Source organism: Artibeus jamaicensis, unplaced genomic scaffold (genome assembly GCF_021234435.1).
Source record: "Artibeus jamaicensis isolate MK-2021 breed Jamaican fruit bat unplaced genomic scaffold, CSHL_Jam_final contig_335, whole genome shotgun sequence".
NCBI lineage: Eukaryota > Metazoa > Chordata > Mammalia > Chiroptera > Phyllostomidae > Artibeus > Artibeus jamaicensis.
In genome coordinates this window covers 1,956,000-1,974,780 of record NW_026521800.1, presented here as the reverse complement: position 1 = coordinate 1,974,780, position 18,781 = coordinate 1,956,000, and the positions used below count along the sequence as shown (strand labels likewise).

Genomic DNA, 18,781 nt, shown 5'->3' with positions numbered 1-18,781 from the left:
TCCCTACCCCAGTGAAGAGAACCAGGATCCAACCAAATTTAGCAATTTAAAAATCAGTCAAGCAGCAAATCTTCCAAATGCCCCCTCTGAAATAGCTGAAATTCATCTGCTCCTCTTTCCCTCCATTGCCACTCTCTGAGAATTAACTGGAATCATATGCAGAAAGCCCTTATCATAGTGTTCATACCTAGAAAGGTCCAATAAAAGTAAGTTTCTGCTACTGCTAGTACTTTTATTATTTCTACCATAACACTACTATTAGCTTGGGCTAGTATTTTTTTTCTCCTGGAAACATGCCAAAGCTTCCCAGTTTTACCTTTCTCCCTTATCCACTTTCCCTCATCCTAAACTTGCATTGCTGCCAAAGCAATATATTTAAAATGTAAATCTGAGCCTGGTACCACACTGCTTGAAAGCCCTCCCTCTCTTCAGCCACCTCCAGGGCATTGCAATCAGTTTGGCCAAGCCTCTGATCTCTGCCTTTTTGGCCCCCTCCGGGCCCATCCTAACCACACCCACAGGTATCATAAGCTGCAACCAGGTGAGCTGGTGACAGTTCCTCCAGCAAGCCAGGCTCCCGCTTGCCTTCCCACTGTAGAGGGAAAACCCCTCAGAGAAGTTTTCTTTGCCCCCAGGTGCTGTTGAGTCTTTCCCAGTTTCCAGCATCACACAGAAACGTCTGCCCCAGCATCTGTGATACCTGGGCCCCTAAGGGAACTGCTGTGCTTCTCACCTGAGCACAGTGCCTGGGCATTATAGGCACTCAACTAGCATGAAATGATCAAATAAGTGGTAACTCAGGGGGCATTTCATGGGTGAGCTTAATTAAACATCAAATGTCCTAAAATGGACTATTTAGTATCTGTTATAAAGATAAAAGTTTTGTTTCTGGATGAAAGCAAAGGACTTCACCAAGTCTCAGTCATTCAGAGTCTCTGTGCCAGGCTGGGTCCTAAGACACAAAGCTTGCGTTATAATGGGAAATAATGCCATATAGTGACATATGGAAAGGCAAAAGGAAATAAAATCAGGTAATATGTCAGTGAGAGATGAGAGGACTGGGGTTGGGGACATATTACACAGGGTAATGGAAGGGAGGGCACTCTGAGAAGGTGACATCTGAGCTAAAACCCAAACAATGAGAAGAGGCTTCTTCAAACAAAAGGGCACTCCCCTTGCATCCCAGTTAACAGAAAGATGTCTGTGACCTTGCTCCTGGAGGCCACAGAGAAATCTCAGAAAAGGTAATCTGGCTTTTGATCATACTCTCATGGCACTAAATTCATGGCCCAAATTATGTGAAACATCGGAGCACAAAGCCCAACTTCAGAGGGGTGGGAACTTCTGCCAAACTGGGAAACCCTGCACTGTTGCCTCCTATTTGAGCCTGTGCTTTCTGTAACATCCCCGCCTGCCTCTGCCTGGCACTTCCTGCTCACAGGGCCAGGCTAGACCCCAGAATGAAGCTGGAGGTTCCCTTATCCATGACACCACCAGCTGTAAAGTCTCTCATAGCCCTACAAGCCTTCCCAGGCTCCCCTCGTCCCATCCAGCTCAGCCTCTCTCCTCAAAGTAGGCACCTCCCTGGCTGTGTTTCTGCTGCTGCTATTCACCCCCTGCATTTTGCCTAAATGCATATTTGGTATCCATCCAAAGCAATAGCCACTAATGCTCTCTTTTTCACAGAGCTATTTGCCAGATGCATTCTGCTAAAATACTTCACTGCACTTTCCTTGTCATAGCCCCTCCTTCCCTTTATTACTATCTCCCCCTATTGATCTGTAAACATGTGCTCTAGCCAATCTTTGTCCTAAACAAACAGCTTCAGGCACATTCTGACAGTCTTTTTTAAAGATTTTATTTATTTTTAGACAGAGGGGAAGAGAGGGAGAAATAGGAGTGGAACATTGATGTGAAAGAGAACACAGATCAGTTGTCTCTCATACACCCTCAACAGTGGACCAAACTCACAATCCAGGCGTATGGCTGACCAGGAATCAAACCAACAACCCTTTGCTCTGTAGGACTTGCCCAACCAGCTGAGGACCATTCTGCCTGTCTTAACAATTAGAGAAATTGTTAATACACATGCACACACAAATATGCATTTTCCATTGTTTGCAAAACCTGCTGGCGTTTTCTCTCACTTTGCAAAATACAAGTAGCTGTCAGTTCTTACACATATGCTACCTTAAATCCACCTAACAACTCTACAATGTTGGCTCCCTTGTTTTACAAATCAGGGAACTGATGGTAATAATAGCGCCTGCCTGGTAGAGTTGTTCTGAGGATTAAATGAGATAATATACAATATGTATTTACCACAATGCCCATCACAGAGTTAGCTGTCAATGGTAGATATTATCATTTATTGACCTCTTCATCTCTATTGCATTTTATTATAAACTGAGTAAAGTAACAATATCTTAAATTAACATAATTATACAAGCCAGCATTTTTATGCTGAAGTGTTTCTTTTGTTTTTGCTAGCCATTCCCATGACTACTTTTTACAAGCCAAAAAATGTGCATCTCTAGTTTCCACAGTGCACTAAGATATACCCAAAGGTACTAGGATGGTAAAGAGACTGCCGACTATTCCTCCACACCTCTGCAATCCCTGTCCCCAAGGCCAAGCACATTGTTCTGTACTCTGCAAGGAACGTTTACCCAACTTGGAGTTGGAAGCAGCAAACTCTGAGGCCTAACTTGTACCTGTACTTCTCACTTCTTCACCTGTAGAAAAGTTATTTATCTCTTCCTTCAGAATTCACCCCTACTCCTCCTCTCCCTACTTTCACCTCTACCACCACCACCACCACCTTCAAAATCCTACAAAAGACATATTCCTAAAAACAGCCCACATGTCTCAACAGTACCACCGTGCCAATAGGTGTCCCTCAAAAAAAAAGTGTTCAGTGTCAGATGAGTTTGGGGGAACTTGATAAACAAGTCTCCCTGATGTAGGGCTTGATCTCAGAATCTTTCCTAGGCTATTGGACATTGTGAATATCCAGGAGGCACTAAAGGATCCAGTACTCCCCAGGGGAACTTGACCTAGAACCGTTTTTCAGGAAAGACTTGTGAACAGTTTGCTAGGTTGTGGTCTACAGTGCAGTGCACTCTTTGAAAAACAGCGATCTCTGCACTCTGTTGGAAGCAAATGACAACAGAGGAAGGAGTGGCTGACAAGATGAGAGCTGCCCAGGGTCAGCTCAGCAGGAGCCAAGGGGACAGGCCTAAATGGGAAGACAGGTCTTGTTGGGGAGATCCAGGAATAGTAGGAAATTCATAATGGAGAACAAGGAATGGGCAGATGTGACTATTGCCAACATCTTTGCTAAGAGATTCCCAAATTCTAGCTACATGGCTAGGACTTGGGGAGGGAAGCAAATTGATACTACAGTTTGAGGAGTGTTAGATTTTTGCAATTCTACTGTTGAACACTGGAGAAACAACTGTTAGAGCAAGCCCCTTAGCAACCCCTGCCAGAATGGCACTGGGAATGCTGCCTAACTCCACAATGAGGGCAGGTCATGACTCTCTGGAAGTTGATCTGGCAGAATTTGTAACATAGGAAAAATTTTGACACCTGCCTCAAAGGAAGGTGTATGGCTTATAGAGGAAATGCAACAGGTACAGCACACAAGGTGTCTATTACTGCAACTTTTCTTTGATGGGTTGCATTTCTTTTCCCCTGTCATTACCTCTCCATCTTTCCTAGGTCAAAAGGAAGAGAGACTGGCCCTTGACACTGCCCTGATGTACGGGGTTAAAAAACCTCTCAACACAGAGGGCATCATGAAGTCGAAGTCTGATGTGGACATGGACTTTGAAGTGGAAAATGCTGTGCTTGGAAAAGACTTCATGCTCACCATCACCTTTCGGAACAACAGCCCCAGCACTTACACCATCTCCGCCTATCTCTCAGGCAACATTATCTTCTACACTGGGGTTTCCAAGGAGGAATTCAAGAAGGAAACATTTGATGTAACTCTGGAGCCTTTGTCATGTAAGCTAATCAGGGGGCGCTGTTCCATCTAGAACTTGTGATCTGCTTCTCTGTCTCACTCAGTGCTGATATCCTCTAATAACTTTCTGTTGAAGTTCAGGTTCTACCCCAGAATTCAGGAGTGGGAACCACATGGGAGAACCAACCTCTTTCAGAGAGGCCTCACCTTTCATCTTCATATCTCATGCATAGAAATGAGCATTGAAATTTTCAAAGTCTAGAGCCAGCCCCATGAGTCATGAAAATTAAATATAACAACTTCTTGCTACTCAAAGTGTGGGTTGAGGACCTGAAGCACCAGCATCCCTAGGGAGCTGGTTAGAATTGCAGACTCTCAGGCCCCATCCAGACCTGTCAAAACAGGATCTGATTTGAACAAGATACCAAGGCCATTGAGTGCACAAGAAAGTAGGTAAAGAACACACCCCAGAAAGCAGGTCTCCTTGTGCTGCCTCTCTCCCCAAGTCAGGTTTTGTAGGGCTTCCCCAGCAGGAATGATGGGTGTTGCTTTACAATTCAGAAGGCAGGGAGATCTAAGCTCTGCCTAAAGGCTGTTTCTGAAAATTGATCTGTCTGATATATAAGGACAGGAGAAAGCCCACCCTTAGGAGAGGAGGTGGGAGGCTCAGGATGTGCTGTCCAGGAGTCTCTGAGGGGCTTTGTTCTCTCTGTCATCTTTCAGGGGACTCTTAATCACCCTTGATCCCTTCCAGCCTCCCCTGTATACATGGCCCTCCAAAGTATCTTCACTATAAAAATTAAGAATGTTTTGGGCAGGATTGGGATCGACACAATTGCAGCTTGCACTGGGGATTGCAATTTCAATCAGTCTCATTTCCTGGGGTCCTAGTATTTAGTGGGCACAATAGATGAGCACACAAGTGGCAAAATGAGTCAAGTAGAAGAAACTGGCCTCCAGGTAGAGCATGTCAAGTCAGACAGAGCAGGCTGGAAAGGACCTGAGCACTTCAGGATACCAGATTGTTGTTGCCTGATGTGTGGCACTGAAAAAGAAAAGAAAAAAGGAAAGGTATACAAATAATAACTTTTACAAAACAGGACCATATCATGTCTCCACAGTGTTCAAGCTTTCTGGATTTGATGTCTGTTCCAAGCATCAGTAAGTTCAGAAAGATATTCCCAGAAAAAAAAGGAAAACTCTTCCTAAAAATCCTAATTCTAAGAAACCTACCCTAATTTGAAGGAAGCAATGCACCCTAGCTTCCACACTGTGGTTTTAACAACTAGGAAATTAATCACCATGTTATTTTCTTTGGAAACTATAAGACTCAGCACTTTTCCTATCGTAGGGATTGGGAAAGGAATTCTTAGAGAAAAGGGCAGTTTGGTAAAGGACTCAGGAGCAGAACAGTCATTGCAATTGTTTAGTGCAGGAAGCCGCAGTGAATTTTAGAGCCTGAGTCTAGAATTAGCCAAGTCTGGATTTGAGATGTGACTATGTCACCTACTAGCTATGTGTCCTTAGGCAAGCTACTTTAGTAATGTGAGCTCACTCCCCTCATCTGTACATGGAAGCAATACCACCCACATGACAGGGTTGTTGATTCATTCCTCAAACCTTTATTTTATGCTCACAAGTCCAGTTCTGCTTTATGCTAGAGGCATGTCAATGAGCAAGACGTGGAGTTTATAGTGTCCTGTAGTGGAGATGGGGCTCAACAATAAACAATCAGACAAGTGAATGTGTAGTGTGGTTGAGCTGTACTAGGTAAATAAAAGCAGGTTAATGGAGATAGGAAGTGGTGGTAGAGATGGGATGTTTGGGGGAAAAACCATTTAAAAGAAATCTGAAAGAACGATGGGAACAAACTATCCAATCAGGAGAAACCATAAGTGAAAAGGCCCTGAGGCCACAGCATGCCTGATGTGTTCAATGAGCAACAAGATCAGAGTCAGGAGCAAAAATGGCAAGTGGAGAGTGGTAGGTGCAGACCATGAGAAGAGTAGTAGGCCCTTATAGACTTTGGTATTGCTTCCAGATGACCTGAAGAACATTAAAGGGTTTAGAGCAGAAGTATGGCATGACTTAGATTTCGAAAGATCACTCTGGCTGCTATGTTGACAATAGACTCTGGGAAGTAGGGCTAGAGCTTAAGACTAGTTAGGATGCTATTGCAACAATTTATTGAGAGATGGTGGGGTAGCAAGGGAGGTAGTGAGAACTGATAAGATGTTCTGAAGGTAGAGCCCACCAGCGTGGTTGACTGTTGGTTGTGCAGTATGACAGGAGAGTGTGGAGGAAATTAAATGAGATAAATACATGTGGAATGCTTCACACAAGATAGGCTCTCAGTAAATGTTAATTTCCAACATGTTTACATTTGGGGAAACTGAGACTGAAGATGTATGTGTTCAAGGTCACACACAGTCAGTAAAGGCAAAGCAGATAATAGAAAGCAGATCCCATTCAGGCAATGACAGTAAGCCAACTTGCTGTAACCTTCGGCCCTGAGTGGGCCAGTTTCCTTACTCGTGCTCTTGTTACCTGGAGTCCAGCTGCCCCTCCCTCCACTGAACAGGGAACTATATGCCACCCTTTTTCCACTTCATGAAAGCCCATCTCTCAATCTCCTTCTGCTTCTCTCCATAATCAAATAGATGAGTGAGCTCATGTGAGTTAATGGGCTAGAAAGATATATTAGCCCTCTCAGTCACTGATCTGGGGACAGCTGACCAAACCTAAGCCAGACTCAGTATTAACACTGGTCCCACCCACTCAGCCCACCCCAAGGCATGTCCTGAAAAACTTGAAAGGAGTTGGAAATTATTTCTTGCTTTACCCTACAGGTAGGTGGCATTAACTGCATGCAACAAACTGCATACTGCAATCTAAAATAAATCGCACATTATTGCAAAATGCCACATGATTCTAGACCTTAATTTAGCAGGTCAGAGTACTTTCTTAGGAGGCTGTCTTGCAAAGAAAGTTTTCTAAATAGAATGGGAGGAATACTTTCCAGATTGATGATTAAAGAAAATGTGTGGGCTGGAATCAGCTTGGAAAACTTGAATAACTTAAACCTTCCAGTACCTTCAAAGGTGCTATCATTTCCACATGGCTATATTTAGTTTTCTTTGCTTTTTGGAAAAGAGACGAGACAGCTCCAGTCTGTGTCTCCCTTGGCTTTCCCCAGACACCGTAAATGATATTGGCAGGATCCCAGCTCCACCACTCATAGAATGAAAATCTATTCTTCTTTCTCTTGCCACGTTTAATAAACTTTATCTAGAACAATTTCTTGTGTGGTGGCAAAATACAGCACTTACATAATGTACTATTTTGAGCATGCTGTTCTCTTGGGCTGGAAGCACAGCCCAGTTTCCCTGGTGCTGTGAGAGAATGCTCTGCCTTGGAGGCAAAAGGGTCCTGATGCCAACACTATGTGCATAGTGAGAGCCTCTGTAAATATTGATGGAAAGAAGTCAGGCGTATCTCACAAACCTTAAGGAACCCAGTGTTCAAACACAATTCTCTAGAAATGACCAGAGGAAGCCCCTATTTTCTTATCGCTGGAGGTATCTAGAGGCACATTCTTCAAGGCCTGTTATTTTGCCACTTCATTTATCCAGATATAGGGAAGTGAAAAGCAAGCCCTCGTGCTCATCTGAGATTGTATCTAACTGAGGGACAGAGTCTTATTCATCTGGACAATTAATTGATGGGGGAGCCATGGAGGATGCAGGGTCTAGGCATAGGCCTCCCCAAAGTGGTAAAATTGGGTCATTCAAAAACACAGAATTCAAGGGCCAAGATCAAGGCCAGTTCATAGTTTCAGATGGCTAGCTCTGGCTGGTATAGGACTGCTCCAGAAATCAATCCAATTTGTTTAGTACCTGCCTCGGAGGGACCAATACCCTCTAATAATTCTGCATAGCCTAGGGCAGGGTCCCTCAGCTGAAGCACCACATGCACTCCAGGCTGCAGGTGATTCTTGTGGAGGCTGTCCTGTGCATTGTAGGAGTTTAGCAGCATCCTTGGCCTCTACTGACTAGAAGCTAGTAGCAACCCTCAGTTGTGACAACCAAAAATGTCTCCACATTGCCAAACCTCCCCTGGGAGGTGGGGAAGGGGAATTGATGCCAGTTGACAACCACTGGTCTAGTATGACCAGCCTTTTCAGTTTGCCTGGAATTGAGTAGGCTCTGGGGTACAGAACTTTCCTTTTTAAAACTGACTGTCCTGTCTGCCCTAACTCTGCTCAAACTCTGCTGCTTCTGCTGCTAAAACCTCCTGTCTATGGGGGCTTTTCAAACCTGCATACCCATCATCTTGGCATCTTAATCAAGAGTAGAGCCTGATCCGGTAGGTGGGGTAGAGCTGGAAAACCTTCATCTCTAACAAGCCACCCCCTCCCTCCACCTCGGTGATGGCGGTCTGCTGGGGTGGAGACCACACCTGGAGTAGTGGGGACCTGGGTTAGAAAGGACGTCCTTTCTGCTTGCACCACAGCTTTTTCAGAGCTGATTCCTTGGAGAATCTGTGGTGGTTGGGGCACTGCTTCTCTGCCCCCGGTTGCATACTGGAGTCTGCATCAGCACTCAAAACAATGCCCAGCCCCAACCCACAAGATTCCGATTTAATTGGTCTGGGGTGGGGTCTAGCAGGATGATTCAGATGTGGAGCCAAAATTAAGAACTTTTCAGTCAGAGAGCTGGAGGTGGTCACAGTACCTGCTCATTGATGAGGAGCTTTGAATCAGGGGCTGATTCACCTGTGAACCAGTCAGTCAGGAGGCTTCCCTGTGCCCCGGAGCTGCCTCCACACAGCATCCTTCCTGGTTATGGGGGCCGTTGCTCCTTATAGAGGGCTGTAAGGAACTATGCTCTGCACTTGGAACTATTGATCATGGGAGTCACTTCCTTCAATAACTTTTGCAAAAAGGAGAAACCTTTGGCAAAAAGCAGACATTGGGCAGGGAAGCAGTGGTGGAGACATTCAGCTCCCTGAACATTTGCAGAGCCCGTGCTCTGTGCATGGGAGTCGGGGTGTGAGCCACCATTTCTCTCTGGGCTGCTGTCTGGCAATGTCACACTAACATATGGCTGTGGCTCTGACCATGTAGGTAGCAGCAAGTGCTGCATCATGGCCTGGGTTTGGCCTGCAGAAGAACTGCCCTTTGCTCTCTAGAATCCTGGGCTGTGGGACAGGGAACTAATAGAGAAAGTGGATGATGAAGCCAAACTGAACTTCACCGCTATGGCCAGAGCCACAAGATGGAATCCCCATCCTCAACCTAATGGTGAACCTGAGGAAACAACCTTTTGGCACAAATGTTTTTTAAGTGGCAAGTCGGAGGGGGGGGGGTGTTGGGAAGAAGTTGAATGCCTATGGTGAAAACTGGTTTCAACAGCTTCTTTCTTTTAAATAAAAAAAAAATGTCAGATAGGTTCAGAAGAAGCTGGAAAGAAAATATGGAGCACTACACAGGATTAAAAGGTTTAGGTAATTTACAGTCTTGCTCCAGTGTGGCCCATGGTCTGCATGAGCTGTTTCTTATGGCATAAGCGGTCGGCATGTGGAGTGGTGTCCTTGAACTTCACTGCTCCACATCAGTTATCTTGAGATTGTCCCTGCCTAAATCAAAGCAGCTGCAGTTAAAACCCTTGGTCCTTGATTTTAAACATGGCATTATATATTTTACAACAGCAAAAGCACCGTTTGGAAAACTTGACACGTTTTCTCTAATAAGACTGTACTGAATACCAAATTTCCAACACATTCTTTACCCAGAAGCAGGAGAGTTTATCCCTGATTGACTGACTCCTTGTTCCGTCTGCCCCTCCCTCACCTTTGCTGTTTTTCTGGTGGGTGCTGTGCTAATGTGGGAAAAATGGAGGTGCTTGGAAAAAGTAAATCAGATCCTATCTCAGGTCTTGACACCTGGCGTGTTTGTTTCCCTCTGCCAGTCAAGAAGAAGGAGGTGCTGGTCAGAGCAGGCGAGTACATGGGCCAGCTGCTGGAGCAAGCAACCCTGCACTTCTTTGTCACAGCTCGTGTCAATGATACTGGGGATATTCTGGCCAAGCAGAAGTCCACCGTGCTGACAATCCCCAAGATCATCATCAAGGTCAGTTTTAGCATCTCAGACAAGAGAGAATGGCAAGGTTGTTGATTATTTATTCAGGCTTATTGTGTTTTCTTGTGTGTGTGTGTGTCCTGATCCCCAAAAATAAAATGGAGCTAGGATCCTCCTGTTCTTTGAAAGAAGTAAACCATCCTATATATAGACATACATATATAACACTTTTCTCTCCTCTCCAGAGTTAAATATATAAATCTGGCTGCAGATATAAATATACCCTGTAGGTATAAAAACACATGTAGAGGAAGATAAAGATGTGTAATGGATACATAAACTTAGACTCTCACTGCTTCCAGCACAAAGTGGGTCAGGCCTGGCATGAAATAGGAACTGCTTGGATCATCTTCCACCTGCGTTTGAGACGGTACTGTTATTCATTGAGATATAATTGTATACAGTAGAATACACGAAGTGAAATGTCATCTTGATGACAATGACTTCTTACATACATACACACCTTGCAATCACCAACAAGATGAAGATGCAGAGGATTTTCAACACCCGGGGAAGTTCCCTCATGCTGTTTCCCATAAATAACCTCCACCCCCATTTACCAAGATAACCAGTTTTCCGACTTTTGTCACAATGGGTTTTTTGGTTTGTTTTCTTGTTTTGTTTTGCTTTTTTTGTTTTTTGTTCTTTTGGCTAGTAGTTTTAACACTGTCTCCCCATTTACCGCCAAAAATCTCTGCCCAGGTGGCTCAAAGGGACTTGGCAAAGAAGTGCTGAATATGATAGCCCATTAGCTCCCACATCTCAGGAGCACTGGCAGCATTGTGGCCACACCTCTGACATACCTTTATGCCCTGTGAGCAGAAACCAGGTTTTTAGCAGGTCCTTGGGGTGCGGCATCTTGTGGCAGCCTTATATAGGGCTTAAAGACCTTCCCAAGTCACTGGACAACATTTTTCTTGAAGTGATTAAGAGTGATTAGCACAGATCCTAAGCTGCATTCCCCTAAAATAATAGCCAAATCAAAGTTTTAAAAAATTTCTCATATTTTAAATGCCCTAGAGCTGTGGGTATGGTGTAGCAAGAGGAGGGAGAGGGAGTTAGGCCTTGTATCTTATGAATGATTTTCTGTGAATCATTTGTAAAACTAATAATTGTTGAGTAGCATTAAAAATAGCAACTCTTGTCGCATCTCATGCCACATAGGTAGCACTTGAGGACTATCATACAATGTGTCACCCTAGAACAAGGCTCATTCAAGCAGAGACATGTGCCCGCCGAGGAAAAGAACCCCAGGCCCTTCATTTCTAGAAAGGCTTAAGTCATCATTTCTGTTTGTTTTTCTCACCCCAGTTGCTCCAAAAAGGCCCATCTGAACATCATATGCACAAGAGGCCTGAGGAGACAAAAATGAGGATGTACAAGGTCTGTAGGCAGAATAGGAAACATGCAAAATGGAGACATAGTATTGGCATTCTTCCAGTGGTGCCATTAGTCCATGAAAACATGAATTCAGTAGCATGAGGCTCTGGCTACTATAACCAGGGTGGTCCTGCCTACTATTCCCAAATGGCAGGCTTCCCTCGTGGCCTACTGGCCCTGGCACACGTGGGCGGTGACCTACAGGTCTCTCTGTTATCCCCTCCCACTGTTCTTCCTAGACTCATCCTAGGAAGCTTTTCCAGCAGAGCCAAGGCCTGCACATTCTCCCTACCTATGCAGCAACAGCCTGTCCCTGTGAACAGCTCGGGAGAGAGCCCCCCCAAGCTGTGCAGTGCTCACACCCTGCCACGGAGTGGAATTGAATTGCACCACTGACAGTAAACTGGATGTATAAAAAAAAACTAGTAACTTTCATCCTTTAGACATTATTAATGTGAAGGATTATTTGTTAGCTATCTGTTTGGTTTACTTAATTTAAATTGCAGTTTAATTCTTCAGGGGCAGAATCAACAAAATACTTTCTCCAACAAGTTGGGTGAGATGGGCAGGGAGGATACACTTTTTAAAACGTTGTGTTTCTGTTTTGTTTTTAATTATCATTAATGTATCAGGGATGCTTTGCCTGGAGGAAACTTATTTAGAGGTAGAACTATTTGATGAGAACTCAAGCATGAGGGAAATGGAAATTCTGGCTTGTGTTCCGAGCCCAGATTGCTCAGGAAAGGAGGCGGGAGGCAGGCTCACATACCACTTACCCCTTAACAACTAACCCCATTAACCATATTAACCTTAAGAACAAACTAAATCCAAGCAGGGGAAGAGGTGTTCCTGGGTAAAGCACCTCACACCCTGATTCCAGAAACTTTGGCTAAAGGAGCAGGGACCTGATTAACCTACTGAAGAAATAAAATACAGTCATGACATTCAGATGGCAGTCTTCATCCTGAGAGTGACTGAGGAGGGAAAGAGGACACCAGAAAAGAAAGGAGGGGAAGGGAAGGGAAAGAAGAGAAGGGAAAGGAGGAGAGGACAGAGGAGAGACCAGCAGGGGGGAAGGAAGAAAGAGAAAGGGGCAGGAGAGGAAAGAAAGAAAATGTTGAATTGAAGTATTATACAAGAGACTTTACAAAGAGGAGTAAAATAATGAATAAAACAGGAGTTGGGGAGGGAGCTAAATGCAGTGAAAGCACAATGGCTCAGAGGTCCAGAATTGCCTAGGACACTTCCCCAAATTCTAGGAAAATACTAGAAATCTTTGTCAATCTCTTTGAGCCTGGCATGGATCCACAGCTGGCAGGACCTCTCAAGGTCTCTACAATGAATGTGCCATGCACAGGGGAGAAGATGTGAATACCAAAGGGTGAGGGGGACATTACCCTCCTATCTGTCCTTAACTCTTGGTTAGGAGGAGGGGACAGAGCAGCACGTGGTGATGACAATGATAGAAGCTATGAGTTAGTGTGCTCAATACTATACTTCTCTTGTCTTATTTTATTTAATTCTCAATGCCATCTTACAAGGTGGATATTACTACTATACTCCATATATTGCAGATAAGAAAACTGAGGCCCAGACAGGGTTGTCCCCTGTAGCATAGTGTTCAGAACATGGGCTTTGGGACCAAACTATCTGAGTTCAAAGCCTGAATTCTGAACATAATAACTGTGACCTTAGACACATCACTTGATCTCTCTCAGCATCATGTTATCACCTGTGAAAAAGAGATCATGGCAATACTTACTTCATAGGTTGTTTTGAGTATATAATGAATTAAGGGACACCTAATGCCCAACTTGCTGTAAGTGCCAAGTGTACGTTGGTTGTTGTTACTACTGTCATTATTACTATTCGTAAGCAACTCACCTGTGATCACGTGCCTAATAAAAGAAAGAATGAAGCTTCTAACCTAGGTCCTTCTGACTCAAAAGTCTGTACAGATAACCATGAGGCTACATTGCTTTTACACTGGAACTTTCACAGGAAGTAGAAGATGGTGACTACCTTCACAAAAGCTTCTGTGGTTTTCAGAGGAGAAAAATCACATGAATTAGGTTGAAGTAGGGTAACAAAAATTAAGGCTATAAGTGATCTTCAGTGAATGTACAGCATTTCAAGCAGTAGAGATGGATGGAGAGATCACTCCAGATCCTAGGCGATAATGTAATCAATGACAAGGAGAGAGGTAGATAGCAGGAGTGGGGAGCAACTAGAAGCCTGCTTTGGTTGGAGTCGAGGCTGGAAGCAGGGGCCTAATGGTGATAAACCTAGAAAGGCAGCTTGGGGCTATTATAGGCTGAGCCTAAATTTTTAGATGAGAACTTTATAATTCAGTCTATGAACAGAGGCTTCAGTGAAGATTCTAGAGCATAAATGTGACATTACTGTCAACATTTATTGTCTGGCTCCCAAGAGCCAGAACTCCTTTTCTTTCTCCCTTCTCCTCAAGGACTTTGTCCAAATCATCGTCTTATTCTGGGAGTCCTGAGCTTAGCCTTGGGACCAGAGTTACCTGCCAGCAAGTTTGTAGCTGTTCTTAACTAGCCCCCTTTTCAGAGCAATAGAGTCAACCTGGAACAATATTGAGCCCACCTGTCTGAATCCACAGGTGGGATTCAGACACCTGTCAATCAAAGCAGTAGCCCAGTGGACATGTACTTACATCCTTGTAAACTCAGTCTTGGATCACATTCTTCCCCATGATGATAAGTTAACTATTCCCACCACCCACCATGCATGAATCATAGTGTATGATCTTCATATGGAAAACGGCAGGAAGAGACATTCATTAAACTTTAATGAGCACACATTTCTTTTTCCATGCTATCAAAATATTTTGATGAGAAAAGTATATTTTATTAAAATCAGACATAGAGTTTTTCTCTGCCTTCGCATGTGTTGATAGTTGTAAGATGCTTTAAGTCAGAAAAAAGACTCTTCAGCATTTTAATTTTTAATGAACAGCTATTTTTTGGAAAGGGTAGAGGCACTATCTGAGTTCAAATGGTGCCCCAGCTGAGTGCCCCCCACTGAATTCCCCCAACTCAGGCTATAGACTGGTTTGTCTGGAATCTGGTGTGTGATATGGAAATGGCATTCTGGGGACTTTCTCCCACTGGTAGTTAGTAGTTACATTTCACATGTTTTGTGATCTGATCCAAGTCTGCTAGGTCAAGACCACAAGCAGGGACCCCTGCAGCCCCTTTCATAGAGACATTGAGTAGCATGGTGGCTTAGAGACTGCTGCAGTCAGACCACCTGGGTTCATAATGCTGCCCAGGCTCCTTTGGGCCAATTATTTAACCATCTCAGAAGTAAAGTGGGCCCAGTAATAGTACTGACCCCATTGGGTTTCTGGGAGGGATCACTGAAATAATTCACATACAGAGCTTAGCATAGTAGAATACCTTGATCATAGTAAGCACTCAATGAAGACCAATGTCTTTTAGCTTCCACCACACATAGCCAACCTCCACTTTATTTCTCTTCTCCTCTGCTCCTTCTCTTCTTTCTCTTCTCCCTCTCTCATAAATACACATCCTCTTTCTCTGAACTTCAGTGTCCACTTTTGCAAAATGCTTAACCTACTGATAAATATAATACTACTACCATTAATTTCAATTATGTATAAAATACAAAGTTTTTGTGAGTTAACATCTATAAAGTTTGTGAGAAGGTTTAGTCCATGCTAGGACCTAATAGTTGCTGATAAAAGTTTCTCCCTCCCTACCTAGTCCCATTTTTCCCACGGTCACAGCCTAAGAGCTGTTTGGAGCAGCATGTGGCCCTCTGGCCTAAAGTGAAGGTAATATTCACCTGGTGGTATCGAATCTGAATCTGACTCCTTGGTGTTGAGTGTGTGCATTGTCCCCTCATGTGAGGGGAGCCAGTCTTCAAGAGCCTGGAATAAGGCTGGGAGGAAAGAGAGCAAAGGTTTTTATTTTTAAAAATATATTTTATTGATTATGCTATTACAGTTGTCCCATTTTCCCCCCTTCACTCCCCTTTGCCCTGCATACCCCCTCTCACCCACATTCCCCTGCTTTAATTTATGTCCATGGGTCATACATATAAGTTCTTTGGCTTCTCCATTCCCTATACTCTTCTTAACCTCCCCTGTCTATTTTCTACCTACCATTTATGCTACTTATTCTCTGTACCTTTTTCCAATCTCTCCCCCTCCCACTTCCCTGTTGATAACCCTCCATGTGATCTCCACTTCTATGGTTCTGTTCCTGTTCTAGTTGTTTCCTTAGTTTGCTTTTGTCTTTGTTTTACGTGTGGTTGTTAATAACTGTGAGTTTGCTGTCATTTTACTGTTCATATATTTTATCTATTTTTTCTTTTTTCTTTTTTAAAATATATTTTATTGATTATGCCATTATAGTTGTTCTATTACCCCCCTTCATTCCCCTCCACCCTGCACAGCCCTTCCCCCACCATTCCCCCCCTTTAGTTTATGACCACATGTCTCAAGTTCTTTAGATTCTATATTTTCCCTACTATTCTTGCCCTCTCCTCTATCTATTTTCTACCTACCATCTATGCTACTTATTCTCTGTACCTTCTCCCATCTTCTCATTCTCCCACTCCACTGTTGCTAACCCTCCAGGTGATCTTCATTTCTATGGTTCGCTCCTGATCTAGCTGTCCTCTTAGTTTGCTTTTGTTTTAGGTGTGGTTGTTAATAACTGTGAGTGTGCTGTCATTTTACTGTTCATATTTTTTATCTTTTTTTCTTAGCTAAATCTCTTTAACATTTCAAATAATAAGGGCTTGGTGATGATGAACTCCTTTAACTTGACCTTATCTGAGAAGCACTTTATCTGCCCTTCCATTCTAAATGAAAGCTTTGCTGGATAGAGCAATCTTGGATGTAGGTCCTTGCCTTTCATGACTTGGAATACTCCTTTTCATCTCCTTCTTGCCTATAAGGTCTCTTTTGGGAAATCAGCTGACAGCCTTATGGGAACTTCTTTGTAGGTCACTTTCTTCTTTTCCCTTGCTGCTTCTAAGATTCTCTCCTTATTTTTAATTTTGGGTAATGTAATGATGATGTGCCTTGGTGTGTTCCTTCTTGGGTCCAACTTCTTTGGGACTCTCTGAGCTTCCTGCATTTCCCGAAAGTCTATTTCCTTTGCCAGATTGGGGAAGTTCTCCTTCATTATTTGTTCAAATAACTTTTTCACATGTTGCTCTTCCTTTTCTCTTTCTGGTATCCCTATAATTTGGATGTTGGAACGCTTAAAGATGTCCTGGAGGTTCCCAAGCCTCTCCTCATTTTTTTGAATTCTTGTTTCTTCATTCTTTTCTGTTTGGATGTCTCTTTCTTCCTCCTGGTCCACATTGTTGATTTGAGTCCCAGTTTCCTTCCCATCATTGTTGGTTCCCTGTACATTTTCCTTTATTTCACTTAGCATAGCTTCATTTTTTCATCTAATTTGTGACCAAATTCAACTATCCCTGTGAGCATCCTGATTAGCAGTGTTTTGAACTGTGCATCTGATAGGTTGGCTATCTCTTAGTTGCTTAGTTGTATTTTTTTCTGGAGCTTTGATCTGTTCTTCCATTTAGGCCACTTTATTTGGTCTCAGCTGCCTGTTTTGTAGTAAGAAGTGGAGCCTTGTGCATTCATCAGGGATGGGCAACCCAAATTGCTGCTTTGTGATGCTGTATGTGGGGAAGGGGTCTGAGAGAGAACAATGGAGATTGCTCTGCTCTCTGCCGGGTTTCAGTCACTTCCCCTGCTACCTGCAAGCAAAGTGGGCCCTTCTAGTGCTGATTCCTGGGTGGGTGGGTTTGTGTACACTCTAGGACCCTGTGGGTCTCTCCAAGGAACTCTCATGTGAGGCTGGGAGTTTCTCCAGCTGCTGCCTCAACCTCTACAGGTGTTTTCAGTCAGTGGTTTGAGGCTTTATTTCCCTGAGCTGGAGCCCTGGATTTTGTGGTCTATTTTGCTCCCTAGTTGTTCTTCCTGGTTTATCTGCACACAAATGTGGGACCACCTGGAGAGCAGAGGCTTTTACATGTTCCTCAGATGACCTCTGTTTAGCATCTGGGAAATAAACTCTTCCAAGTGCCATTCTAAAGCAGCTCAGGTGCCAAGACCTTGGTAGTATTATCCTGTGAAACAAGTCCTGCAGCCTTTGCAGAAAGAACATCACAAAACACCAGTAGCTCATTTTCTCATATGAGCTAGAAGCAGTTTTACTAACAGAAAATATAACCACTTTATATGTGTATAATACTAAAAATTACAACCATGAACACACAGGTGCCTCCACATTAAAAAAATTCTTTTGAACTTTTAAAACAAGAAAAATTAACTGTTTCTAAGTTTTTTCTAACATGTGTTTTAACATGCTTTGCTGACTTCCCCACCCCTAGGATGAACACAGTCCCTGCAAGTGTAAGTGTTGGCCTAAAGTGGCATTGACATGATTTTAACACTTCACACATTTTAACACATTTACTCCTTACTTACTTGTGCTGTTGACTAAAAGAAATTTCTAGTGTTTATTCATTCCTTTGTTTAGTCTGTCACTTGTTAGTTCATTCGTTTATTTAATTCACTCAACAAATAGTAATTTGGTGCCCCCTCTGTATATAAGTAATAGAAAATGCTTTTTAGAAATTATCAGAGAAAAACTCAACATTGAGAACATTGTTACTGACTTTTTCTTTAAAAGATTGCTGATCTTTCTCTTCAGTCCTTGATCAGCTCCAAGAGCACAGCCACCCTGTTTTCTCATGGGTTGACCACCACTACCCAGCCTGGCAGGTTCCTCTCCCATGGACAGTGTATACAGGGCCTATGAAAGTGGGTAATTCATAGACATCACTAGCAGAATGGCTGTACCACCAGCTTTGACTAGCTGGGCCTTGGTGCTCTGGTCCTGCAGCAGTAAGGATAATGCAGGTCACGTGGGCAATGTCCTCACCAACCCTCCAGAGGACTACGGGGACCCACCTCTGGATGGGCTCCCTTCCTAGTACAAACTGCTCAGCCTGGGGGGTGGGGGTTGCAAGGACACCAAAACCAGCCCTGTCACTACTCACCCCTCACCAAGCCATGCAAAGAGCTGCACCCACCCAGAAAAGTGACACCCATTCCCAACTTGCACAGACATACCTGGTGCTGGCTCCACATCCCAATCTCTTCAAACTCAAGACACTTCACGGTTTTTCTTAACAGCTGCTCTAATGCCATGTTCTAATTGAGCACACAACTCTTCCTAGGGTTAAGTGTAGAATCTTCCCCATGGCCTTCATTT

The 18,781-nt window shown here is 43.7% G+C and overlaps 1 protein-coding gene across 1 annotated transcript in view; it reads left to right on the top strand.

The window, feature by feature from the left end:
• Positions 1-18,781, top strand: part of F13A1 (coagulation factor XIII A chain) — a 187,340-nt gene that overhangs the window by 148,269 nt on the left and 20,290 nt on the right. Inside the window, exons 13-14 of the mRNA XM_053664120.1 lie at positions 3,724-4,011; positions 9,940-10,100. Coding sequence (XP_053520095.1) covers positions 3,724-4,011; positions 9,940-10,100 — 449 coding nt within the window. The remainder of the gene's footprint in view (positions 1-3,723; positions 4,012-9,939; positions 10,101-18,781) is intronic.